The sequence below is a fragment of the Lepidochelys kempii genome, chromosome 23 (assembly GCF_965140285.1).
Source record: "Lepidochelys kempii isolate rLepKem1 chromosome 23, rLepKem1.hap1, whole genome shotgun sequence".
NCBI lineage: Eukaryota > Metazoa > Chordata > Testudines > Cheloniidae > Lepidochelys > Lepidochelys kempii.
In genome coordinates, this window is record NC_136402.1 from 9,272,405 (window position 1) to 9,298,322 (window position 25,918).

Here is a 25,918-nt window from a genome sequence, read left to right on the forward strand (position 1 = left end):
TGACGGGGGGTGGTGGTGGTGGTGAGGGATATGACCTGGATGCAGCCCTGGAGGATGGGAGGGTGCACACAACCTGGAGCACATAGCCATGGCAGGGGGCCAGCAGGGACACAGCCCCAGCCAATGGGGCGCGGGGTGCATGCCCCGCGTTAGAGGGTTTATTCCTTCACTCTCCTACTTTCCTGGTCCTTCTCACATGACCAGAGAGCAACAATACCCGAAGTCCAAAGGTGCAAACAATTTAATGTTTATTGGGGTGAACTTCCAGCAAGCTTAAATACAAGTTCCTTTTTCCTTATTTTCAAATCCCAATTTACTTCCTGTTTGCCCCTAATTTATAAAATAGTCTCAGTTATACCTTAACCAATCATTTTACTGAAATTTACCTAACCAAATCTTAACATAGTGTAACATGATTAGCTAACCAATTATATTCCACCACCTTAATTAGTTTACACCCAGCAAAATTAATTACAGTAGACAAAAAGAAAAAAAAAAGAAAAAAAGAAAAATCATCACAGAACCAGACACAGACCATGCAAATAAACAATAGCAAAGTAGGAACTATGATAAAATACAGAAGTGAGCATTTCACCACCACATCTATAAAGACATAAGGGTTTCCCAACTATGTCTATTGATAAGTGACTTCCTACCAAACAGCAAACTATCAAACTAAGTTTCCTTTTACATATTCTAGACTCTTCCCTTTATCTGGAGGCGATAGATCGGATCACCTTTCTAACAGCCCCAGATTGCCTTATTTCAATATGACTAGTTTGGAATGCGAGCATGACACCATACACTTCCCAGCTTATGGCTGCCTCTGCTGCTTAATCAAAGGCCTTACCTTAAGAACAGGGCCTCAGACTGTCCCAGTGAGAGAAGGCCCTTACACAGGCAGACAGTGATTTTGATTCTCTCTTTTATACCCCTGTTACTAGCTAAATGATAAACATATACCTACATTCTTAAAGTATAGGCCTTTACAGACAGGCCTGAATATCTATATCCTAACACTCCAGCTACAGCCATGGCCGGGGTGTGTGTGGGGGAGATGTGTGTGGCGTGTGTACAGCCCCGGCAGGTGATGGGGTGGCATATGCACAGCCCCCGCCACAGCCGGGGGTGGGGTGGGGGGGGCCACAACCCTGGTGGGTGGGGGAGAGGGGTAATGCTGAGAGCTGAAGAAGTCATGGAGGTTCGATAAAGTCACAGAATCTGTGACCTCCATTACTAAATTGTATCCTTACTTATAAACTGTGTTCAAGTCACCCATTAATCTTCGCTTCAAGCTCAACAACTCACTGACTATCCTGATGCTTAAATTAATTAAAACAATCACTAACCCAGTCAGTTTAATGACTATCTGTAGAGTAATGGCCGACAAGCAGGACACTTCCAGTGTGAGGGCATTCCCAGTGGGGATTACTGGAAGCACCCACATAATGAAGGTTCCGGACTCCCTGATCCCACTGCAATAACCAGATGGAGCGATTCATCCAGAGAAGCAGACTGAGGAAGATGCAGGGTAGCTGGAATGGTAGAGCCATTGGGAAATGATGACCTCTCTGTGTGCATTCAGTCCATAGACAAGTACAAACAATTTGCAGATAGTTGTGTTCAACAGACCACAACAAAATGAAAGTGAGCAGCATATCTGACTAGCTGCTGCCTTATGGGAATCATAGAATATCAGGGTTGGAAGGGACCCCAGAAGGTCATCTAGTCCAACCCCCTGCTCGAAGCAGGATTTTTTTTTTTTTTTTGCCCAAGCCCCTTCCCCAGCTCATCCCTGCCCCGGGCTCCCCAACCCCACGCCTCCAGAGACCATGTGCCCCGCCCCAGCGCGCCCCTGGATCCCCAGAACCCCTGCCTGACCTCCCCCACCGCCCCCCGGGCTCCCCACCGCCCCGCCTCCAGGGAACTCCCCCCCCCATCTTTCCCTTCCCACCCCCGGATCCTACAGCCCTCACCTGCAGTGACTCTTGTTGTAGGGATGATCTGACAACAAATGATCAATCGGGTGGCTTAAAACAGCAATTCTAGTTTTAAGCTCTCTCTAGAGAGAGAGAGATGCAATCCTTTGCCACCTCGATGAAAGGACAGGATCCCAATTATTTTATTTCCATTAATGAAGCAACCCATTTAAAACAAGCATCTTAGGGCTTTTCTACATAGCAAATCAGGGTGGAGCCTACAGCTCACTAGTTTGTCACACAGTAACTCGACGTGTGGGCCCCCCTAGAGTGCACTAAAAGTTCCCCCGTGTGCTTTAACGTGCTCCAGTTTAACAGCAGTATGCCATAGTGCACTATAGACCTTTCCGTGCACTGCAGCAAGGCCAACCTAGCTTAGAGAGGAAGTGAAAGCAGCTATAAAAATATGGAAGAAAGGGGAACTCAATAGTAATGAACATAAATCAGAATCTCAAAATTGTAGAAAATTGATAAGGGAAGCAAAGGGACACAAGGAGAAATCTATGGTCAGTAGAGTTAAGGGCAATAAGAAACAGCGTTTTAAATATATCAAGAACCAAAAGAATCCTATCAATGGTACTGGTCCATTACTCGATGGAAATGGTAGAATTATCAATATAATGCAGAAAAGGCAGAAGTGTTCAATAAATATTTGTTCTTTATTTGGAAAAACCCTCATGTAGTCAAGTTATGTGATGACACTCTTTCCATTCCAATAGTAAATTATGAGGATGTTGAAAAAACAGTTACCTACCTTTTCATAACTGTTGTTCTTCGAGATGTGTTGCTCACGTCCATTCCATTCTAGGTGTGTGCATGACCACGTACCCAGTTGTCAGAGATTTTTGCCTTAGCTGTATCCATAGGGTCGACTGTGGTGCCCCACTGAGTGCCGTGCTCATGCATCAGTATATTAGGCACTGCCAACCCTATGCCCTCTTGGTTCCTTCTTGCCAGCAACTCCGACAGAGGGCCAGGAGAGTTGGTTAATGGAACAAACATGAGCAACACATCTCGAAGAACAGCAGTTACGAAAAGGTAGGTGTGACGCTCTATACCCTAGCCCAGTCCTGCTTGATCTTCACGAGGATTCTGTGGAATGAACGGAACTTGAGGGAAGGCGCGTATCAGAGCGCTCGACAATGGGAGCAGGAAAGCATCCGACAAGGAGCCTCTCTCAGACCCCCGAATGGAGCAGAAAAGGTGGCACTTCCTGCTCTCCCTGGACATGAAGAGGTCCACCAGGGGAGTTCCCCACCTTTGGAAGATGATGCTGATCACCTCTGGATGGAGGGACCACTTGTGGCAAGATAAGAAGGTCCTGCTTAGGCGATCTGCCAAAGTCTTCTTGGCTCCATGGAGGTGAGTGGCCACCAGATGGAGGTCATGTTGTACTCAGAAATCCCATAGCTGGAGAGCATCTTGGCAAAGAGCAGATGATCTGGCTCCGCCTTGCTTGTTGATATAGAACAGAGGTGGGCGAACTACAGCCTGTGGGCTGACGGTCCTGCCTGGCCCTTGAGCTCCTGGCTGGGGAGGCTAGCCCCCAGCCCCTCCCCCGCTGTTTTCCCTCCCCCGCAGCAACGCCACTGCATGGGCAGTGTGACTGGCTCCGGCCAGGCGGTGAGGTCCTGCTGCTCTGAGCTGCATGGTAAGGTGGCGGGGGGGTGTGTGGGGTGGGGGGGAGTTTGGATAAGAGGCACGAGGTACCGCAGGGGGGCAGTTAGGGGACAGGGGGCCGAGGGTATGGATAGGGGTCGGTCAGGGGACAAGGAGCAAGGGGGGTTGGATGGTGTTAGGATATAGATATTCAGGCCTGTCTGCAAAGGCCTGTACTCTAAGAATTTAGGTGTATTCTTATCACTTGGCTAGTGATAGAGGTATAAAAGAAAGAATCAAAATCACTGTCTGCTGGTGTAAGGGCCTTCTCTAACTGTGACAGTTTGTGGCCCTGTGCTTAGGCTCAGGCCTTTGGCTAAGCAGCAGAGGCAGCCATAAGCTGGGAAGCGAACGGTCACATCCTCACATTCCAAACTAGTCACATTGAAATAAGGTGCTATTGGGCTGTTAGGCACTATCAGGACAGGACTGTATTCCTATCACCTCCAGAGAAAGGGAAGTGCCTAGAAAATGTAAAAGGAAACTTAGTTTGATAGCATCCTGTCTGGCAAGAACTCACTTATCAATAGCTGGGATGTGAAATCCTCACTTCTGTATTGTTTTGTCATTATAGTTCCCACTTTGCTGTTGTTTGTCTGTATAATCTCTGTCTGGTTCTGTGATTGTTCCTGTCTGCTGTATAATTAATTTTGCTGGGTGTAAACTAATTGAGGTGGTGGGATATAATTGGTTACATAATCATGTTACAATATGTTAGGATTGGTTAGTTAAATTTCAGGAAAATGATTGGTTAAGGTATAGCTAAGCAGAACTCAAGTTTTACTATATAATCTGTAGTCAATGAGGAAGTGACTGGGGTGTGGGTGTGGGTGTGGGTGGGGGTGGGCATGGGCATGTGGGTGTGTGAGATTGGAACAGGGAATGGGGATAAGAAAATTGGAATCATGTTTTGCTAAAGGGGGAAATGGGAACAGGGAATGGGAGTAAGGAAATTGGAATCATGTTTGGCTAAGGGTAGGAATGGGAACAGGGACACAGGTGTAAGGCTTTGTGGTGTCAGAGCTGGGAAGGAGGATACTAAGGAAGGAAACTGGAATCATGCTTGCTGGAAGTTCACCCCAATAAACATCGAATTGTTTGCACCTTTGGACTTCGGGTATTGTTGCTCTCTGTTCATGCGAGAAGGACCAGGGAAGTAAGTGGGTGAAGGAATAAGCCCCCTAACAGATGGGTCGGAGGTTCTGAGGGGGGCGGTCACGGGGCGGGAAGTGGGAGGGAGCGGATGGGGGTCAGGATATTTGGGGGCGGGGCACAGCCTTCCTTACCCGGCCCTCTATACAGTTTCACACACTGATGTGGCCCTTGGACCAAAAAGTTAACCCTCCCCAATATAGAACATAGCTGCTGTAACGTCCATCAGGACCCGAACCACTCTGCTCTTTATGAGAGGTAGGAAGGCGTGGCAGACCAAGCAAACAGCTCTGAGCTCCCTGACATTGATGTGTATGGAGCGATCGAGACCAAACCAGAGACCTTGCATGCTGAGATTGCCCAGGTGGGCTATCCACCCCAGGTCCAAAGCATCAGAGACGAGGGTAACCAATGGGAACTCCCTTCAACACCAATACAGGATCTTTCCCCCATGTGAGTGACGACAGGACATGGTCCAGGACTCTGACTAGATGGTTCATGCTATGTCCGTTGGGGATGTAGACCGACGCCAGCCATGCCTGAAACTGCCTGAGGTGGAACCACAAATGCCAGACCACATAAGTACAGGCTGTCATGTGGCCCAACAACCGCAGGCACGTGTGAGAGGTGGCGAGAGGAGTGGATAATGGAGGCCAGGGAGACCATGTGAAACTTCAACTTCTTGAGACTCGTTGAGGCAGCGCAGGTCAAGAATTGTCTGAGGTCTCCTTTTGCTTTCAGGATTAGGAAGTAGCGGAAGTAGAACCCTTTCCCTTTCATGTCCCAATGGACCGCCTCCACTGCCCACAGGGTCAGGAGGTTCTCGACCTCTCGAACGAGGAGTTGCTTGTGAGAAAGGTCTCTGAAGGGGGACAGGGAAGGAGGGTGGGAGGGAGAGTCGGCCATGAACTGCAGAGTGTAGCCCGAAGATATTACGTCAAGCACCCAATGGTCTGAGGTGAGCCACGACCAGGCCAACTGGAAGGGGCGCAGGCAGTTGAGGAAAGAATAAGAGGGTGGATCCTGGGAAGCGACTGGGTAGCCGTCCTCAGGTGCACCCTCAAAATGCCTGCTTCTGGAAGGACCAGGCTGGGCACAGGAACGGGAAGATGAAGGGTGCTGCTGCTTAAACCTCGTCTTTGTCCTTTTTCCTGTAAGTGCTTGAACAGGGGATGCCCTGTATCTTGACTGAAGAGGTGGAGGATGGAGCGGCTTCCTAGCCTGCTGAGGAGTGTGCAGGCCCCAGGAACAGAGGGTGGCATGGGAGTCTTTAAGGCTGTGGAGCTGAGCATTGGTAAGCTCAGAGAAGAGCCCTGTTACCTCAAAACGGAGGTCCTGAAGAGTGGTCTGCATCTCCTCAGACTCTGGGGGACTGTAGCCAGGAGCTGAGCCTCATGACCACCACAGAGACGACCACCTTGGCCACTGAGTTCGTAGTATCCCAGGCCATCTGGAGGGTGCCTCGCGCTACCGCTCTGCCTTTCTCCACTAAGGTGACAAACGCCTGGACCTGGTCCCATGGAAGGGCATCCTTGAATTTGCTAATGGAGTCCCACAGATTGAAGTTGTACCTGCCTCATAGGGCCTGATGGTTAGACACCCGAAATTGAAGGCTGGCTGTCCAATAAATTTTCCTGCTAAACCAGTCCCACCTCTTGGCGTCTATTTTTTGGTGTGCCACTAGGCTGGCCCTGACTGTCCCACTCATTGATAGCGGACATGACCAAGGACGCTGCTGGAGGGTGGGCGTACAGGTATTCAAATCCCTTTGCAGGGACATAGTACTTCTTTTCAGCCTTCTTGGCAGTAGACAGAATGGAAGAGGGAGTCTGCCATACTGATTTGGCAATTTTAAGGACCTCTGGGTAGACAGGCAGCGCAACCCAGGCCAGGGTGGTAGAGGATATAACATTAAAGAGGTCGTCAGACTCCTTCGCTAGCTTCTTGACCTCCAAGGTCAGATTGGCAGCTACCCTTTTGAGGAGGGCCTGGTGCACCTTAAAGTCGTTGGGGGGGGGGGGGGGGGTTGCCTGTTTGGGATGCGCCTACCACCGTTTCATTGGGAGAGGACGACGACTGCACTGCAGGGGGAGGGGCAGCTTCCCCTTCCTTGTCTGGGGATGGCTCCTTGGGTGTGTTGCCCCCACTTCAGATTCGGCACCGTGCTCCAATTCTGGTGTCAGTGGTGCTGGAGGCAGCTTGTCTGATGTGGCCAGGGAGAAATGGTGGGAGCACACTCCATGGGTTCCAGTTCTGCCACTGCGTGGGCCACGGGCTCTGCTGCCACACCGCCACTGCGGGAGCTGTGCCAGCCTTGCCGGTTGGTGGTGACTCACCTTTCCTTGGTGAGGGGCTGAACTGCCACTCCGACCCAGACCACTGCCCATCCAGAGACCAGGGTGGAGCTGTAGAGGCCCAAGTCTGCTGATTGAACCTCGTCGGCGACCAGTAAGGAGAGGGCGAGGATCAGTGTCTGTTCGAAGAGCGGTACCAAGGAGTCGGAGACCAGTGCCGCAATTGGGAACTATCCCGGACCAGAGGGGACCGATGCCTGGGAGACCGCCTAGGCGATGGTAACCTGCGCCATGGTGATCTCTGGCGGGAGGTCCGATGGTACCCTGGGTATGGGGTTTGGTGCCTTAACTCAGGTGTCCTGAGGTGTCATGGAGTCTCGTAGGTGGAGATTGTGGCGTGAGAAACCTGGTCTTCTAAACGGGAACTGGGACTGCGGTACCTGCACCTGTGGTCTGGGGACCAGGGATGTTCCACTGATTTAGAGGGCAGTCCCACAACCGGCTTGCCCTTGGATGCTGGGGGCCTTAGCGGGGCCTGTCACCTGGCTTGGTGTCTACAGTGCCAGCCGGCCTATTTGATCTGTGGCTGCCAGGACTGCTTTGGGCACTGAAGAACCTACGAGGAGCTGGAGCCCCTTGCCATTACCAAGGGGCAGATCCCTGGGTAGCTTGGAGGGGCGGGGGGGGTCGGACCATAACGGTATCCCTGTGTAGCTCTGGGGTGGGTATGTGGCCTGACAGGTCCTTTTCCTGAAGCCCCCTTCCCCTCTGGTGCTGGCAGGCCCTTCGTCTGCAGCCGCTTCTTAGGCACCAGTGAGGGGGAACGGTGCCGGACGGACCCCAGTGTTGGGAATACGTTCCGCACTGATGCCGAGGTGCTAGGCATGGAGTCCAATTGGGAGGGCTCTGAGGCAGAACGAAGTGCACCCTCTATAAGGAGAGCCCTCAACTGGGTATCCCACTCCTTTTGAGTTCGAGGGCGAAAGTTTTTGTAGATTACTGCACTTGTCCCCCAAACACTTTAAACAGCTCTTGTGGGGGTCGCTAATGGGCATCGGCCTGCCGCACCTACTAAACTATACTAACACTTAACTTAATGGTCTAAGTACCTATAAACTAATACAAAGGAGACAGAACAATGGGTTGTAAGAACCGCTAACGCTCTTGCAATGCAAGACAAGGTGCTCCGACTAACTGTCACAGGCAGTAAGAAGGAAATCAGAGGGCGTAGGGCCGGCAGCGCCTAATATACCGACGCGTGAGCGCGGCACTCAAGCAGGTGCCGTAGCCGACCCTACGGATATCACTAAGGCAAAACTCTCCGACTATGCATGTGGGCATGCACACACCTAGAATGGAATGGACATGAGCAACCACTCAGAAGAACAGCAGCTACCAAAGCTAGAAATTTTTAAATCAGCTCATTTGGGTTACTTGCACCCAAGAGTTTAAAAAGAGTTGGAGGAGGAGCTTATTGGACTATCAATACTCATTTTTCAAAAAATCCTGTAACTTCCACAGAGTTTCCAAAGAATGGAAGAAAGCAAATGTGCTAATATTTAAAAACCGTAGATGTGATGACCTAGGTAGGCCTGACGCTGATCCTCAGCAAGATAATGGAATGCCTGATATGGGACTCGATTAAGAAAGAATAAAAGTAGAGTAATATTATTCATACCAATCTACATGGGTTTATGGAAAATAGATCCTAACTTGATTGGTATGAGATTACAAATTTTGCTGATAAAGATAATAGTTGTAATATAATAAGACTTCTGTAGGGCACTTAATATGTATCCCACACCATTTTGATTAAAACCTAGGAAGATACAAAATTAACATGATACTTTAAATTAAATATGCTGATAGGTCTCAAAGTAATTGTAAGGGGGGGGCCTCATCAAGCAGGTGTGTTTTTAGCAGGGTTCTGGCAAGGGGCAGGTTGCTGATTTAAAGATCTGGATTGCTTGGTCAACTGGGTGCCAGCAAACAGTATTATTTTAATACAGGTAAAGGCATACATCGAGAACAAAGAACGTAGGACACCCCTATAGGATGGGGGACTCTCTCCTGGGAAGCAGCAGCAGCTCTGAAAAAGATTAGGGGATCGTGGTGGATAATCAGCTAACCATGAGCTCCCAGTGTGATGCTGTGGCCAAAAGGGCTGGGATGCACAAACAGAAAAATCAAGTATAAAGTAGATGCATCCGATGAAGTGAGCTGTAGCTCACAAAAGCTTATGATCAAATAAATTTGTTAGTCTCTAAGGTGTTACAAGTACTCCTGTTCTTTTTGCGGATACAGACTAACACGGCTGCTACTCTGAAACCTACAAGTAGAGAGGTTCTTTTATCTCAGTATTTGGCATTGGTGTGACCACTGCTAGGATAGTGTCCCCCGTTCTGTTGTCCACAATTCAAGAAGGATATTGATAAATTGGAGCGAGGTCAGAAAAGAGCCATGAAAATGATTAAAGTATTAGAAAACCTGCCTTATAGTGATAGACTCAAGGAGCTCACTATTTAGCTTAACAAAGAAAAGGTTAAGGGATGACTGGATTACAGTACCTGCCTGGGAAACAAATATTTGATAATGGGCTTTTCAGTCTAGCAGAGAACAGTCTAACATGATCCAATGTCTGGAAGTTGAAGTTAGAAAAATTCAAATTGGAAAGACGGTACACATTTTTTAATTGTGAGGATAATTATCCATTGGATAACTAACGAAGGGTCATCGTGAATTTTTCATCACTGGGAATTTTTAAACCAAGGTTGAATTTTTTTTTTTTTTTTAAAATAAGAGATGTTCTACTTCAAAAGGAATAATGTTGGGGAAGTTCTCTGGCCTGTGCTGTACAGGACATAACACTAGTGGTCCTTTTTGGCCTTGGAATCTATGTATCACATGGCAAGTAAGAGCACAGTAGAACAGAGGTTCTCAAACTGGGTGGCGCAGAACGTATTCTGGGGATCCTGAGAAACTTTGAGGGGGAGAGGGGAGACTTACTACGCACATTCAGATCTGGGCAGAAGGAGAGTGGTGGCTGCTGGCCAGGTGCCCAGAAGGGGGGGTGGGGCACTGTAAGCTACTACAGACAAAAAGAAGGGGGGTGCGATCAAATAAGTTTGAGAACCACTGCTGTAGAATCACACCATAGCTTGCCTCCACTAAACTTACCATGTAGACAAGTCCTTAGTTAGAAAGCGCAAGACACAAAAGGTACATGTAACCAACACAGCACTATGGTAGCCTCTCAGTTAGTTCTTCTAGTATTAGAACACTTCTGTACTGTGACACCAGTTATCACACACTGCTCGAGCACTATATACATAATCAGACAGTCAGAGTTTAATGCTTGAAGGGACCCATCTGCATTCCCTGTAAGCTGCCCACTTGGGCAGCTGCACAGGAGACATTCCAGTGCTGCCCAGCTGATTAGCAGAGTCTGCACAGCCAGCAGCATGTGTTCAGGTGCCCCTTCCCCCACCTTGATTTCCCCAGCAGCCAGCTCACACAGTCTCCCGCTGCGCCCCCCCAACTCCATGCTCACTCCCCTTGCCACATACCCCATCTCTGCGAGCAGGGGAGGGGGAAGACAACAGGGCTCAGGATAGAGTAGGAGAGCTTTCAGTGTGTCTTAAAGAGACAGCGTACGGGTTTCCCCAGCAGACCACACACCTCCCAACACACACTTGTATTATTGTTGCTGTTACTTCTTGGCACTTCCTGCAGTGCATGTATATTTGCTAAAATAACACACTTTGAAAGAATAAAATTATAGTGTTTTGACTGGTTTATGCATTTCATAATTTTTATTTCTCTTTAAATTTGATTCTTTGAGCCATGAGTTCTAAAATGCCTAAGCTGTCCTGGTGGACTAATTATCCCTATGGTAACTCTTCAAAAATATACATTGTCTCTAGGTTTTTTGTTTCTACTGGTGGCGAACATCTGCACATACCTCGGTACACATAACATTTATGCTGCACATGAATAGAAAAAATTAGAGGGAACATTGGGGACCACCGCCTCAGAGTCTGACCTCCCGTGTATCACAGGCCACCAACAGTACCCAGCATCTGCACAGTAAACTCAACAACCAACATTAGACCTAAGCATTACAGCGCTCAGAAGACTAGACTATTATATGCCAGAGTCGGAGAACAAAAGGGACCGAGGGGCACCAGTGCCCAAGGCCCCCACAATTGCAGGGAAATGATTAAGTGAGATACACCCAGATAATCTTAGCAAGTGACTAGCACCCACACGCTGCATAGGAAGGTGAAAAACCCCGAGGTCCCTGCCACGCTGACCTGGGGGGAAAATTCCTTTCCAACCCCATGTATGGCAACCAGTTCAATCCTGAGCATGTAAGCAAAAACCAGCCAGCCAAGCACCTGAGAAAGAACGCTCGATGCCACCTCAGAGCCCTGGCCCCGCTACTGTCCCATCTCCAGCCATGACCATCCCCAATGCTTCAGAAGATGGAAATCAAACACTATTGAACCCCACCACACATGCCAGCAAGAGCAGTCTTACTTCGTGATGTGTGAACTGTAGCAAGTCTTCTGTACAAGTTCTTCTGTTTGGGATCAGGATGGAAGCCACTCTTCGTAAAATACACATGGACGTACATGGAGCCATTGTGCTGCACACTCTGAAATCACACACACCAACAGGATGGTTAGCCGCCTCATTCCCTGCATTGGAAAACCAGGAACGACACTGCCTAGGCTACGCAGAGCAGTCTGCATCAAGCAGCTTACTGTGCCCGTCATGATCACTTCAAGGCACATTGCTTTCCTCTTCTGGATGCACTAATAGCATCCGTTATGCTCCAGTGAGTCCACTGGCTAATCCAAAGTGACATGGCTATTTCCTGTGTAATGAAAATGCTTAATACATAGGGCCCATACGAGGGGAACATCACAACACCGGTTTTATAACTAGATTTACATATCTCTACAATTTTAAACATAAAGCTTCATCACTACAGGACCATTGCTTTTTCCATGTAAGTGCCACACTTCCCTTATTTCAGTCTGCTGTTTATTTATATTACCATAGTGCCGAGGAGCCCCAGCCATGGACCAGGACCCTGTTGTGCTAGGTGCTGTACAAACCTGGAACAAAAGACAGCCTTGCCCATAAATTACCTCTGTGCATAATACTTGCATAATATGTTTGAACAGTGGGAATGGCTGCTCTCGGAATGCTACTTGTCTAATCATGATTAGATAAAGGAGGTTTCCCATGCTCTGTCTGGCCATAAGGAAGGCAGGAGCCCACTCTTAACCATACAGAGGCTGCAAAGTATTCAACCTTTTGGGGTGACTCAAGAAATGAATCCCTGTGACTGATGAATAAGGCTGTTCCAAAGACTGTTTTGTATTACAGTAACGCCATGGGGCCTGAGGGAGGTGAAGCCCCATTGCGTGGGAGCCATTCAGACATGGATGGTTTAAAAAACGTACAGCTTAATAGCAGACAAAACTAAGTGGGCATAAAAGAAAGAATATGGGTGAGAAGTGATAGGATCACATGGCCCCACCCACAGCCCAGCCCCACCACTTCAGTGGCTCCACTTGCAACCTGGCCCCACCCCATCTTATCTTTGGCTCTACCCCCAACCCAGCCCAGCCCCCTCAGCGGCTCCAAGTAACTTTGGGGTTTTTTAAAACATGTTTATGAGATTAAAAACTAAAAGACAACCAAGCCAGGCCTCGGTAATCCCCAAGGGCCATCTGTCTGCCACTGCAGTGGTCAGTGTCCTGTAGCAGCAGATTTTTAGGAGGAGTTTGGAGAAAGATTGGATAGTGGCTTGACAGATCAATTTAGAGATGATGATCCTTGCCTACTTATGGCCCAGAAGCAAGCACTATGGGAGCTACAGGCAAGCAGGCTGTTGAGGCAGACACTGCAGGAGGAGTGGCAGGAGACTACTTGCTAGCAAACAGTAACAGCTGGAAGGAGGGACTTGAAGAGTGATAGCATGCAGCTGAAGTCTGAGAAGGCAAAAGGGGGAGCTAGCAGAGCAAATAGAAGAGGGAGAGTAATATAGTCCAACTGACATATCAAGAACACTATCTCAGCAGTGGCATTTTGAACAGGCCAGAGGTAGCAAGGAGCCAGAGTCGGGATGGGACATAAGGGACCTGGGTGAGAGTTTCAGTTATATGGGCAGAGAGAGAAGGCTGGGTCTGAATAAAAGGAGTTGTTCCAGACTTCACCATTACTGGCAGAGCAGCAGCTCGCCACCACCCAAAGACAACACTCATTTGCAAACAAGGAAATGGTGCTGGTTTTGCAAGCTGACCAATGCCTTGTGCATGTACATCTCAGCATTTGACTCCTGCTCTGGAACAAGGACAGAAAGGACATTGCAGGCAGGGGAGTTTATTGCTGGCCAAATCAGGAGAGTGAAACTCAAGCTTGCAACAGAATGCCAGCTACACCTTACTTATGGAAAGATCAGTCACTCCGTAAAATCCCTGAAGGCTGCAGAGGGAAAGCCTGCAATGCCTTAGCCTAAGCATTTCATCTGAGGCTTTAAAAGGAGGACACAGAGCAAAAAAGGGGAGAAAACAACTCATCTCCATGTCAGTGCTCCATTCTATGGCCCATTATCCAGCGTCAGGAGAAAAACCACCTAGGAAGAGAGAAATCAGTTATGTACTAACCTCAGGAATGTCTAACTCTGCATAGCGTTCATAGCACCCATCTGCATTCTCACCACTGGTCCAGTCACCATAGACAAGATCCCGTTGCTCCCAAAACAGTGCTGAGGTGACATTAAAATCTGTAAAGTGCTCATGCTCTGAGATATACACGTGAAGGTCCTGCAGGGAGAGGAGAGGAGGGTTGCTTCTGGCAGACAGCTCAGCGTGATGGTGACATTAAAATACTGAAGGGAGGGTGGGTGAAAGGGGATACTCTGCCAGGAGCAGATAGCCACCCCTGGATGGAACTCCAACTGTAATGCTGTATTACTTACCTGTGAAGTGTGGTTCTGCTCTGACAAGTGGCCCCTTTTGACTCAGCAGACAGCTCACAAGAGAACAGTTACATCTGCTGGCTAACATAAGTTTCTCCTGCTTTTGACTCCAGTTAACCATGCAGAGGCAGCACAGGAATGCGAGGGGAACCTGGAGTCTGGTGTGGCTTGTGTGTCATCAGGATCTTTAGCAGCATGCCAACTGACAAGTCCTGCCCTCTGTCATACCTATGTGATCCACACAGGGCAACAGGGTTGCAAAAGTTTATGTGCCTGCACAATCTTTATTGCTGAGTCAGAAAGACCCCAGCTTGACTCTCAGATCCCACTATGGGTTTGCAAGGAAAACAGCTCTAAAGCTGTAAACTGAGCAGGTTAGCTATGCAATCACTATGGGCTTGTCTACATGGGAAACAGTATAAGCTAAGGTCTGAATTTAAACAGCTACAGTTATATTAGTATAACTCCCTATGCAGACACCCGTATTCCCATAGAACAGGGTCTTTTTTTAAATTTAGCTTATGTTGCTTGGGAAAGGGTTTAAACTAAACTGAAAAAAACACTCTTATTCTGGAAGAAGAGTGTCTGCACAGGGAGTTACACGGGTATAGTTATACAGATTTAATTATATCTGTACAACTGCAAACACTTTCCTACGTAGACAAGCACTTCAGTGTAGACACTACCTTCAGTGAGACAGGATTCTCCCATCGGTGTAAGTAATCCACCTCCTCCAAGAGGTGGTATCTAGGATGGAATTCTTCCATTGACCTGGAGCTGTCTACGCTGGGGTTAGGCTACATCTACACAGCGTACCTGACAATGGCACAGTTGTACTGCTGCAACCGCACCTTTGTCAGATTCACTGTGTGGCCGTTCTCTCTCACTGCGAGAGCGCCCTCCTGGTGACAAAATAAAACCACCCCCAATGAGGGGCAGCAGCTTCGTCAACAGACATAACGCTGTCCATACCAGCTCTTTTTGTCACTAAAACTTTTGTCGTTTAGGGGGGTGTTTTTTCAGACCCCTGAGCAACAAAAGTTTTAGCAACGAAAGTGCCAGTGTAGACATAGTCTTATGTCAGTATAGCTATGCCTCTCAGGGTGTGGAATTTTTAAACCCCAAAGACAAATAGAGAGCCTAAGACAGAGAACGTGGAATAAGCTCTGTAATGTGACAAATCCATCTATGCTCTGAAGTCACAGTGCCACTCAGAAGAACTGCTGCAAATCTAGGTGCTTATGACACCGTCAAACAACAGACTTCAAAACACAAGTGAGCAAACCTACAGCAGGAAATGCACTAGTGCTACCCGGTCCCTTTTAAAGTTAAGAAAACAGAGACAACGAATGAGCACCTTGCTTCAGCTGCACGGTAGAGTAGAGGGTTAAGGGCAGGGCACCACATATTCCATATAGAACTGGGATAACCCCGATGGCAACCACCCCCGTCCATGCATCCTAGACAGAAGGGTACAGAGCTAGCTTTAGTGGCTCATCTCCCTGGGTCTCAGCTGCTGCACCGTTCTCCAGACAGCCCTGATCACCACCTGCACTTCCAGCTTCCCTGCTGCAAACTAGCCCCCAACTCTGGCATCCTGACCCCTACAGCTTGGTCCCGTTGAGCAGAGCAGGGAACACATGCTGGAATCCAACCGGCTTTCCACTTGTGGGGAATGCTGCAGAGCCAAAGATGGGTGAAGACAGGATCCAACGGGGCAGAGAGACAAGACAAAACATCAGCACTCAGCCATAGCAAAATGGCAAAACCCACAGCAAAAAAACACAGACTCCACGACCTCCTGGAAATATGCCAAGTTTGCAGCTGCAGAACCATGGAGTACATAGGGTCCTGACTGAATGGCGGTTCACACCTTAGCGCTATTTTGTTTGGCTCCCTGCAGCCTTGCACTAGCATCACAGCGGCAGTTTCTGCTTGTCTCACAGTTTTAAGGTTATAGGACTAGAAACATACATTTTTTAAAAATGAGAGCTGAGATTCTGAGCCTAATTCTGCAGCAAGAGGCGAATACCTCAGTACTAGAGGCACAGGCCTAGGAGACAAAAGACTGCAGCTTGACACTGGTCCGCCACAAGCTTCCCACATGACTTTTGACAAGTCCTCTTGATGGTTTGGTTACCCAGTGTGAAAATGGGGGAGGAGGGGATGATGTGTGGGCAGGAAGTGGGTGCAGCTGCACAAAACCAGGGTGACATGCAAAGAATTCTGGTCAGTCAGTGGAAGAGAACAGTAAACGTGCAGCGTCCCAGGCCCACCGCAGAGCCTATTGGCGCTGACCCATTGGGGAAGTGCTGATCAGTGAGAACCATGGAGCTGACAGGGATCTGGGTGCACACTTTACAAACTTTGCTGGACATGCTCAGCGTGTGATGTCCAAAACCAGTGTCCTCTGGAAAGAGGAGAGACATTGCTCCTCAGCAAGGGAAAGCCTAGCTTTCAAACCTCCACTAATTCAGCTCCAGGGTTGCTCGAATATAGGCCACAGGAATCTGCCTGACACTGGCAGTTTAGGGTTCATTTCCCAGAGTTCTATTTTCACTTCCCTCCCATTCAAGCTGCTCAAACTTCAGAGATCGAGCTTCCAAGTCTCCTAACCAGCACCTGGCTGATAGCTGGGGGAAGAATGTTGCCATACCACATCCTTCTCTGCATCCCACCAGGGATGGGAACTGGAAAGAACTCTTCCAGACTCCGATCCTTTAATGGAAGGAAGTTATTTCAGGGCTCAAAACCACTAGCCAGGAAACCACGGTTTGGGGACCAAGGTGTCCCTTGCACACACAGGACAAGATTTCTCCACTGGCTCTCACTTTACCTCCCTTTAAACCTCTCTCATTTCCTGCAACCCCACCCATCTCTTCTCATTCCCACTTTACTCCTGGGGGAATTCTGAGCCACTGCACATGCACAGAATTCATGCCCCCCCAGATTTCTTTGCTTCCCTGGAGAAAAATGACTCTCTGATAGGGAAGCAAAGGGAATCCACAAGAGCAGTCATGCAACTCCCCAGCAGGATGTTTTGGGTGCCCAGGGCAGCCAGCAGAGAGAAATCACTGTGAGGCAGAAGGCAGGACTGGGGAAGACCCAGCTGGTGGCACCTACCCTGTGCTGGGCTCAACTGCTAGTCCCGGCTGGGCTGGGGAGGATGGGACTTCCTCTTCCACTGCACAGCATCCAGGACTGGGTCAGACCCACCCCCAGATTTCTCCCCAGTCTGCAGGAAGCTCTGCAAACACTCTCTCCCGCTCCCTTCCTGTGCCCATTACTCATCAGCTGCAGGGGGAGGGATCACTGTACAGGGAGTTGCTCCCCCATCCACCCAACCCCCATGCATCCAGACTCCCTCATACCCTGCCCTCCCCTCCGCACCTGGATCCCCACCACACCGAGCCCTACTCCCCCAGCATCTGGACTCCCCCATTGAACCCTTTACACCCAGACCTCCCTGCTGAGCTCTATTCCACACACCCCCAGACCCCTCACCCCCACTGAGCTCCAACTACCTTCACCTGGACCCCCCCCTGCAGTCCCATTACCCTTGCACCCAGAACCCCCCCTCAATCTCATGCACCCAGATCTCCCACTCAGCTGCGTGCACCCAGATCTCCCACTCAGCTGCGTGCACCCAGACTGCCCCACACAGAACCCTCTCAACCCACACCAGGATCCCCCCATGCTAAGCTGCTCCACACTTGGATCTTGCTGAGCTGAGCCTGCCTGCCCACACCTGGTGCACCTGGCAGAGGGAGGCAGGGCCTTGGGGTGTTTCTGGGGCAGGCCCGGTCCTTGCGCTGTATCAGGGTAGGATGCAGCCTCAGCGCTGAGTCTGTGTCACAGGGAGGAGCTGCAGAGTGATCTCCCACCTCTATGCAACCAGTGGCCTGTAGTCCCCAATGCCACGCTGGAGCCTCCACATTTATTTGACAAATAAAATTTGCAGTATTTTAAAATATTGTGTGCAGAATTTTAAAATATTTGGTTTTTTTGGCGCAGAACGCCCTCAGGAGTACCCCTTCAATTCCCCATCCGAGAGCCAGGCCTGGGTTTTCTAGCTGCTGCCTAGCGTTCCTACAAGTGCTGCTCCCTTCAAATCATCATCTAGACCTCTGCAGCAGCTTGCCCTGTTGGCTAGCTGATCATCTCTCAGGTGCACTGACACTCAAACTGCCCTGCCCTCACAGAGATGATCCCAGTAGTTGCAGCAGCTCCCACCTGGCCATACCCAAGAGGGACAGGAAGGTATCTGGGCTAGTTTATATGCAGGAGAGGAAGGGTTGCTAGGTTTCCTCCATGCCAACCTTCAGCACCAAGGAAAAAGGCTACTCAGGAAGTGACCTTTGCCCTGTGAGAAGTCCAATATGGAGAGAGAGGAGCAGTGACTATGTAGCAGGCTGGGATTTGGAGACACCCTTGGGAGCAGAAGAAAGAGAAATGAACTCCTCACCCTAGATGCTATCCATGGCAAAATCCTAGTGGGAATTGGAACTGGGCCCACATAACTCAGCCCGAGTTCACTCCAATCAGAACACACTGAAAAAATGCCCTTACCTTTGGAATTCATCAGCTGCACAAAGTCAAATGTACCAAAGCTCGACCCCCCTCACACAGCCCTTTCCTCCAAAACCCTTCCCAAAAACACTCTCCCTACCACGTCCCCCTTCCCAGAATCAGCCCTCTCCCCTCCATTGCATCATTCACTTTCAAGGTTTTTTTCTTTTTTTTAAGGAAAGCTGAGATTCTGGAACAAGTCTGGGTGGATTCTGCAATTGTGTGCAACATAGGAGACCCGTATTGCCCTTCAAGAGCATCTTGAGGATTTTGGCCTGCGTCACATACACTGACTAATTCAGTCTTGCCATCCCTGGGAGATGGTATCACTTTCCAAGTAGGAGAACTGAGGTGACATGAGTTACACCAGGTCACATAGTGGCAGTGCGGGGTTCATTTCCCAGGGTTCTAGTCTCAGTGCTCTGCCCCAAGCACTAATGATGATCCTTCTGGGACAGGATGATACAGACACCTGGACCACAGGTCATATTTACCCTACATCTGAGATTGGCCCTAACAACTGTCTGATACCCATGCAGTTGGGGTGGCTACCCCTACTCAGAACCTGGGTCAGCTAAAGGCCTGCTCCTTTCACCATTACCATTAAAGTGTCTTTAGGGAAGAGGTTGCGGCTCGGAACACGGGATGCTCCGCCAGTGCTAATCTGATCCTGTGGTGCCGGCCCACGACGGAACCAACTGCTGATGGCCCAGATGATAAAGATCCTATGGAAGAAAGAGGGGGAGTGAATTAACACTGACATTTTACCCAGTCCTTTCTGCCACAGCCAAATGCCCCCTTAATCACATAACAGAAGCCCCACACACCAAGCCTACAGCTGAAGTGATGACAGATCTGTTAGGAGGACTGTGCTCGCTGTACAGCCAGCCAGCTCCGTACGGAAGAAGCTTCGCTGGTTTCTCTCGGTCACATCACTTTCTCAGACTTACAGCCTGTGGTCATGAGGCCCAGCCAGGGTAAACTGGTTCTGTGCCAGTTCACGGTTACAGGCTCCTGCTGAGCAACACTATGAAAAACTGACTAGTCTGTGTGGGAAACTAAAACCAAGTACACTCAGTGCATGCCATTGATACACACAGCTTGGTCAGGAGAGCTGGGAGAACACCCAGTGAGATGAAGGGGCCATTTCACACCTTTGCAAGCCTCATATAGGTGTGCAGAACACTGATCCCTACATTAGGCTCCAATAAGGGGTCTCAAGTGTCTCCCCCCACTTGCTGTCTCTAGCTGGTAGATGGACTCTTCATAGCCCCTCTACCACCACTTTCCCTCTGCCCTCTGGCCCTTCTAGTTGTACCATGGCATGGAGAGGCTGGACAGAGTTGGTAGCTGAGAAGCAGTAAGGTGTGCCCAGCAGGAGGCTCCCATATGGTCCAGCCCCACAGGTGCCCCTTAGTCATAACCTCTTCACTATCACCACCACTTCAAGATAACATCAAGGTAAACTCACTGGCAAACAACTTAAAAGCAGAACAACAGTTGCCTTGTGCCCTACAAGGCTCTGAACGCGGGGCTACATTTGTAGTTCCTGGTTTTCAGAAGTTTTAAGTTTAGCTTTCCTTCACATTCTGGAAGGGTACAAGGCAGCATTCACCAGGCAACCTGAACTCTGCGTTAACAAACCTCTTTGGTGATCCAAATAGTCCATGAAAAGGCCACATACGTGAGAGGTCCCCAATGAATTCTCACACCATTCGACAGAGCAAGGCAACAGAGTAAGTGAGAATTTACTGGGATACAAAGACCACAGAAGTTGGCAGTGATGTCAGCTTTTAGTTAAGTACCCCAAACCTAAATGCACATATGGAAGCCTGTGCAGATGCTCGAAAATAAACTATAGCAATACCAGGGACTAAGAGAAGCCTTAATCAAACAGAGAAATCTGTAGTACTGGATCCCTATACAGTAGATTCCAAGGCCAGAGTGGACCACTGTGATCAACTAGTCTAACCTCCTGTAAGGCACAAGCCAGAGAACTGCCCCAAGATAATTCCTTTTGAACTACAGCCTATCCAAAAAACGCTACTCAGCCCTCTGAGCTAAGAGAGGGCATGCCAAGTAGATATTACAACAGATTTCGTACACTTAACACTGAAACAGCTAACTCTAGGTGTTGCACATTTCCAAGTGGAAAGTCCTTGCTGACACCCCTTCTGCAAGCTAATTTGCCTTAGTAAGTTGAAAAGTTAACAGTTCCAATCCTTTCAAGGTTCAGTACCGCAGAGGTATGCCAGTTACAATATTAAGCGCCATAGCCAATAGTTACAGTGAAGACTACATGGGTAGGAATTTATTTTCTAGAGCAGTTAGCCACAAAAAAATTGTTAAAAATGTGTTAAGGATACAGAACCAAGAGAGGTAGGACATTTCAGGCACTGAATGTGCGTGCTGAAATTTGTGTCCTGCAAGACTTGCATCTACTCTGAGTGCCACATTCCAAGCTCAACTTCTTTATCTGACCAGCCCAAGTCAGCCCCCTCTGAGTCACTGGGCTGAATTCCCACATCGGCTCTGTTGAATGTAAGCTTCCACTCTTGCCTTTCTAGGCCTCTGCTCTACTCTTACCTCATCTGCTGTCCCCACCCTCACTTTGCAACAGTGCAAGCCCCAGGGTACAACTACAACATGATTAAAAAACCACAACACCAAGTCTCAGAGCTCAAGTCAGCTGGCTCAGGATCATGGTCTCAGGCTGTGGGACTAAAAATAGTGTAGACAGACAGGAGCCTGGGCTCTGAGACCCTCTCCCTTCTGGAGTTTTATAGCCCTGCAGTCCAAGCCCCTGAGCTTAAGTCAGCTGATGTGCCAGTGGTCCTTTATTGCAGTGTAGACATACCCTCAGAGCCCCTACTGTTCGACATGCCAGCCTGGCCCATGCACGGAACAACCCTCCAACTCTCGTATCTCTGCAACTAGGAGATAGGTTTGCTTGAATCCCTGGATTTTTCAGGAAAGCAAAGGGGCCGAAGATTTAGTTCTCTCTCCTGGCTCAGTGAATCTTTTCCCTGGCCCACAGGCTGGAAACTGAGCTGTGATCACTCCTGAGGGGAGTCTGCCAAAGCGGATGAGAGTCAGAGCATCCCATGAAAGTGCAAGAACATGATCCTGGTGGTGTCAGGGAAAAAAATAAATGCATCTCCTTTTTGAGAAAGTGGCATGGGGAGGTGGCTTATTTTGACGAGGCTGGGTGCTTTGTAGTTGGAAGGCCAGGGCATGAAGGGCCTATGAGGCTAAAAAAGGGTGGGGTGGGGCAGATGGAGGGAGAGCTTCTTAGAAAGTGGTGGGTATGGGAAGCCACAGGCGAGTTTGGATTCTGCAGCCTCTCGTGGAGATCCTTAGTCTGCTGCCCACTACAGCCATGTCAGAGCCACCTTAAGGTGGCTGACAGGGGAGCACAACGCTGCCAGGTGCTGGATATACAGAGACTCGAGGGCAGGGTGGAGAGCAAGTGAAGTCCCCAAGCCTGTGGGCTGTAGCAGGACAAGACAAAGCACAAAGGGAATGTGTACAAGATGAAAAACAGCAGCTGTGGCCACTGCTCATCCTGCTGATCAGAACGGTCTCACTGGTCCCTCATGCTTCCCCATCAGTTTCTGGAATCCACCTGTTGTGTCATGTCTGTCTTTGACTGTAATCTCTTTGGGGGCAAGAACATTAATAGATTCCAAGGCCAGAAGGGACTGTTGTGATCATCCAGTCTGACCTTCCGTATACAACAGGCCAGAGAACTGCCCCAAAACCATTGCTAGAACAGAGCTTTTAGAAAAACATCCTGATTTAAAAATAGTCAGTGATGGAGATGCCCAACCCTTGGTAAACTGTTCCAATGGTTAATTACTCTCACTGGCCCAATCAGAATTTGTCTAGCTTCAACTTCCAGTTATTGGATCACGTTAGACCTTTCACTGCTAAACTGAAGAGCTCATTATTAAATATTTGTTCCCCATGTAGGTATTTATAGACTAATCAAATCACCCCTTATGCCTCTCTTTATTAAGCTAAATAGATTGAGCTCATCGAGTCTCGTTACAAGACATGGCTTAACCAGGAGATCTTCAATGATCTAAAACTCAAAAGAGTCCTACAAAAAGTGGAAACTCGGTCAAATTATAAAGGGTGAATACAAATAAACAACACAAGCATGTAGGGACAAAAGTAGAAAAGCCAAGGCACAAAACGGGATCAAACTAGCTAGGGACATAAAAGGAAACAGGAAAAACATTTTACAAATACATTAGAAGCAAGAGGAAGACCAAGGACAGTAGACCAGTTACTCAATGAGGGGCGGAAAGACAATAACAGAAAATGTGGAAATGGCAGAGGTGCTTAATGACTTCTTTGTTTCAGTTTTCACCACGAAGGTTGGTGACGAATGGACTTCTAACATAGTGAATGCCAGTGAAAATGAGGTAGGATCACAGTCTAAAATAGGGAAAGAACAAGTCAAAAATTACTAAGACAAGTTAGAGGTCTTCAAATCACCAGGGCCTGATGAAATGCATCCTAGGATACTCAAGGAGCTGACTGAGGAGATATCTGAGCCATTAGCAACTATCTTTGAAAAGTCATGGAAGACGGGAGACATTCCAGAAGACTAGAAAAGGGCAAATATAGGGCCCATCTATAAAAAGGGAAATAAGGACAACCCAGGGAATTACAGCCAGTCAGCTTAACTTCTGTACCCAGAAAGATAATGGAAGAAATAATTAAGCAATCAATTTGCAAACACCTAGAAGATAAGATGATAAACAGTCAGCATGGATTGGTCAAGAACAAATTATGCCAAACCAACCTGATAGCTTTCTTTGACAGGGTAACAAGCCTTGTGGATAGGAGGGAAGCAGTAGATGTGGCATATCTTGACTTTAGTAAGGCCTTTGATACTGTCTTGCATGACCTTCTCATAAACTAGGGAAATACAACCTAGATGGAGCTACTATAAGGTGGGTGCATAACTGGTTGGAAAATCGTTCCCAGAACGTAGTTATCAGTGGTTCACAGTCATGCTGGAAGGGCATAACTAGTGGGGTCCTGAAGGGATCGGTTCTGGGTCCAGTTCTGTTCAATATCTTCATCGATGATTTAGATAATGGCATAGAGTACACTTACAAAGGACAATACCAAGCTGGGAGGGGTTGCAAGTGCTTTGGAGGATAGGATTAAAATTCAAAATGATCTGGACAAACTGGAGAAATGGTCTGAAGTAAGTAGGACGAAATTCAATAAGGACAAATGCAAAGTACTCCACTTAGGAAGGAACAATCAATGGCACACATACAAAATGGGAAATGACTGCCTAGGAAGGAGTACTGTGGAAAGGGATCTGGGGGTCATAGTGGATCACAAGCTAAATATGAGTCAACAGTGTAACGCTGTTGCAAAAAAAGCAAACATCATTCTGGGATGTATTAGCAGGAGTATTGTAAGCAAGACATGAGAAGTAATTCTTCCGCTCTACTCCACGCAGATTAGGTCTCAGCTGGAGTATTGTGTCCAGTTCTGGATACCACATTTCAGGAAAGATGTGGACAAATTGGAGGAAGTCCAGAAAACAGCAATAAAAATTATTAACAGTCTAGAAAACATGACTTACGAGGGAAGACAGGGGGAAAAAAGGGTTTGTTTAGTCTAGAAAAGACAAGACAGAGGGGACATAACAGTTTTCAAGTACATGGAAAAGTACATGGTTTTCACAAGGAGGGAGAAAAATTGTTCTCCTGAATCTCTGAGGATAGGACAAGAAGCAATGGGCTTAAATTGCAGCAAGGGCGGTTTAGGTTGGACATTAGGAAAAACTTCCTGTCAGGGTGGTTAAACACTGGAATAAATTGCCTAGGGAGGTTGTGGAATCTCTATCATTGGGGATTTTTAAGAGCAGGTTGGACAAACACCTGCCAGGGATGGTCTAGATAATAATTAGTCCTGCCTTGAGTGCAGGGGACTGGACTAGATGACCTCTAGAGGTCCCTTCCAATTCTGTGATTCTATGACTTGTAGGTTCTAAAGGTTTGTATTGTTTTGTTTTTGAGTGCAGTTATGTAACAACAAAAATCTACCTTTTAGAGATGTAATTTCATGATAAAAAGATTGCATTATGGTACTTGAAATAGTATTTTTCAATTCACCTCATACTTTTGTTTATCATTTTTACAGTTGAAATATTTGAAATAATAAAAAGTGAGCACTGTACACTTTGTATTCTGTGTTGTAATTTAAATCAATATGTAGAAAAACATCCAAAAATAGTTAATAGAATACCAATTGAAATTGCATTGTTAATAAATTAAAACTGATTAATCACAATTAATTCTTCCAAGTTAATCACGTCAGTTAACTGCAATTAATCGACAGCCCTATTTTTAATCTCTCCTCATAGGGAAGAGGTTCTATACCCCTAATAATTTTTGTTGCCCTTCACTGTATCTTTTCCAATTCTAATATCTCTTTTTAGTAATGGAGCGACCAGATCGGCAAACTATATTCAAGACATGGGCATACCATGGATTAATATAGAAGCATTATGATATTTTATGTTTTATTGTCTATCCCTTTACTAATAGTTCCTAACACTGAGCTTTTTTGACTGCTGCAGCACATTGAGCAGATGTTTTCAGAGAACTACCCACAATATCTCCAAGATCTCTTTCTAGAATGGTAACAGCTAATTTAGATCCCAACATTTTGTATGTATAGTTGGCATTATGTTTTCCAATGTGCATTACTTTGCACTTAAAGAATTTTACCTGCCACTTTGATGCCCAGTCATCCAGTTTAGTGAGATCCCTTTATAACTCTTCACAGTCGGCTTTGGACTGACTTATTTTGAGTAATTTTGTATCATCCGCAAATTTTACCACCTCACTTTTTCCAGATCATTTATTAATCTGTTGAACAGCACTGGTTGCTATGCAGACCCCGCAGGACATTGCTATTTACCTCTCTCCATTCTGAAAATTGACCATTTATTCCTACCCTTTGTTTCCTATTTTTTAAACCAGTTAATGATCCATGAGAGGACCTTCCCTTTTATCCCATGACTGCTTACTTTGCCTAAGAGTCTTTGGTGAGGGACTTTGTCAAAGGCTTTCTGGAAGTCTAAGTACACTGTATCCCCCTTATTGACATGTTTGTTGATCCCCTTCAAAGATAGTTTAATAAACTAGTGAGGCATGATTTCCATTTATAAAAGCCATGTTGACTCTTCCCACAACAAAGCATGTTCACCTGTGTGTCTGATAATTCTGTTCTTC

The 25,918-nt window shown here is 47.6% G+C and overlaps 1 protein-coding gene across 2 annotated transcripts in view; it reads right to left on the reverse strand.

Annotated features, from left to right (window-relative positions):
* Window positions 1-25,918, reverse strand: part of CLPTM1 (CLPTM1 regulator of GABA type A receptor forward trafficking) — a 48,825-nt gene that overhangs the window by 19,813 nt on the left and 3,094 nt on the right. For both annotated transcript variants that reach the window (XM_073321916.2, XM_073321917.2), the window contains exons 3-5: window positions 19,249-19,372; window positions 13,765-13,923; window positions 11,624-11,741 (exon numbers count right to left, since the gene is read on the reverse strand). In XM_073321916.2, coding sequence (XP_073178017.2) covers window positions 11,624-11,741; window positions 13,765-13,923; window positions 19,249-19,372 — 401 coding nt within the window. The remainder of the gene's footprint in view (window positions 1-11,623; window positions 11,742-13,764; window positions 13,924-19,248; window positions 19,373-25,918) is intronic.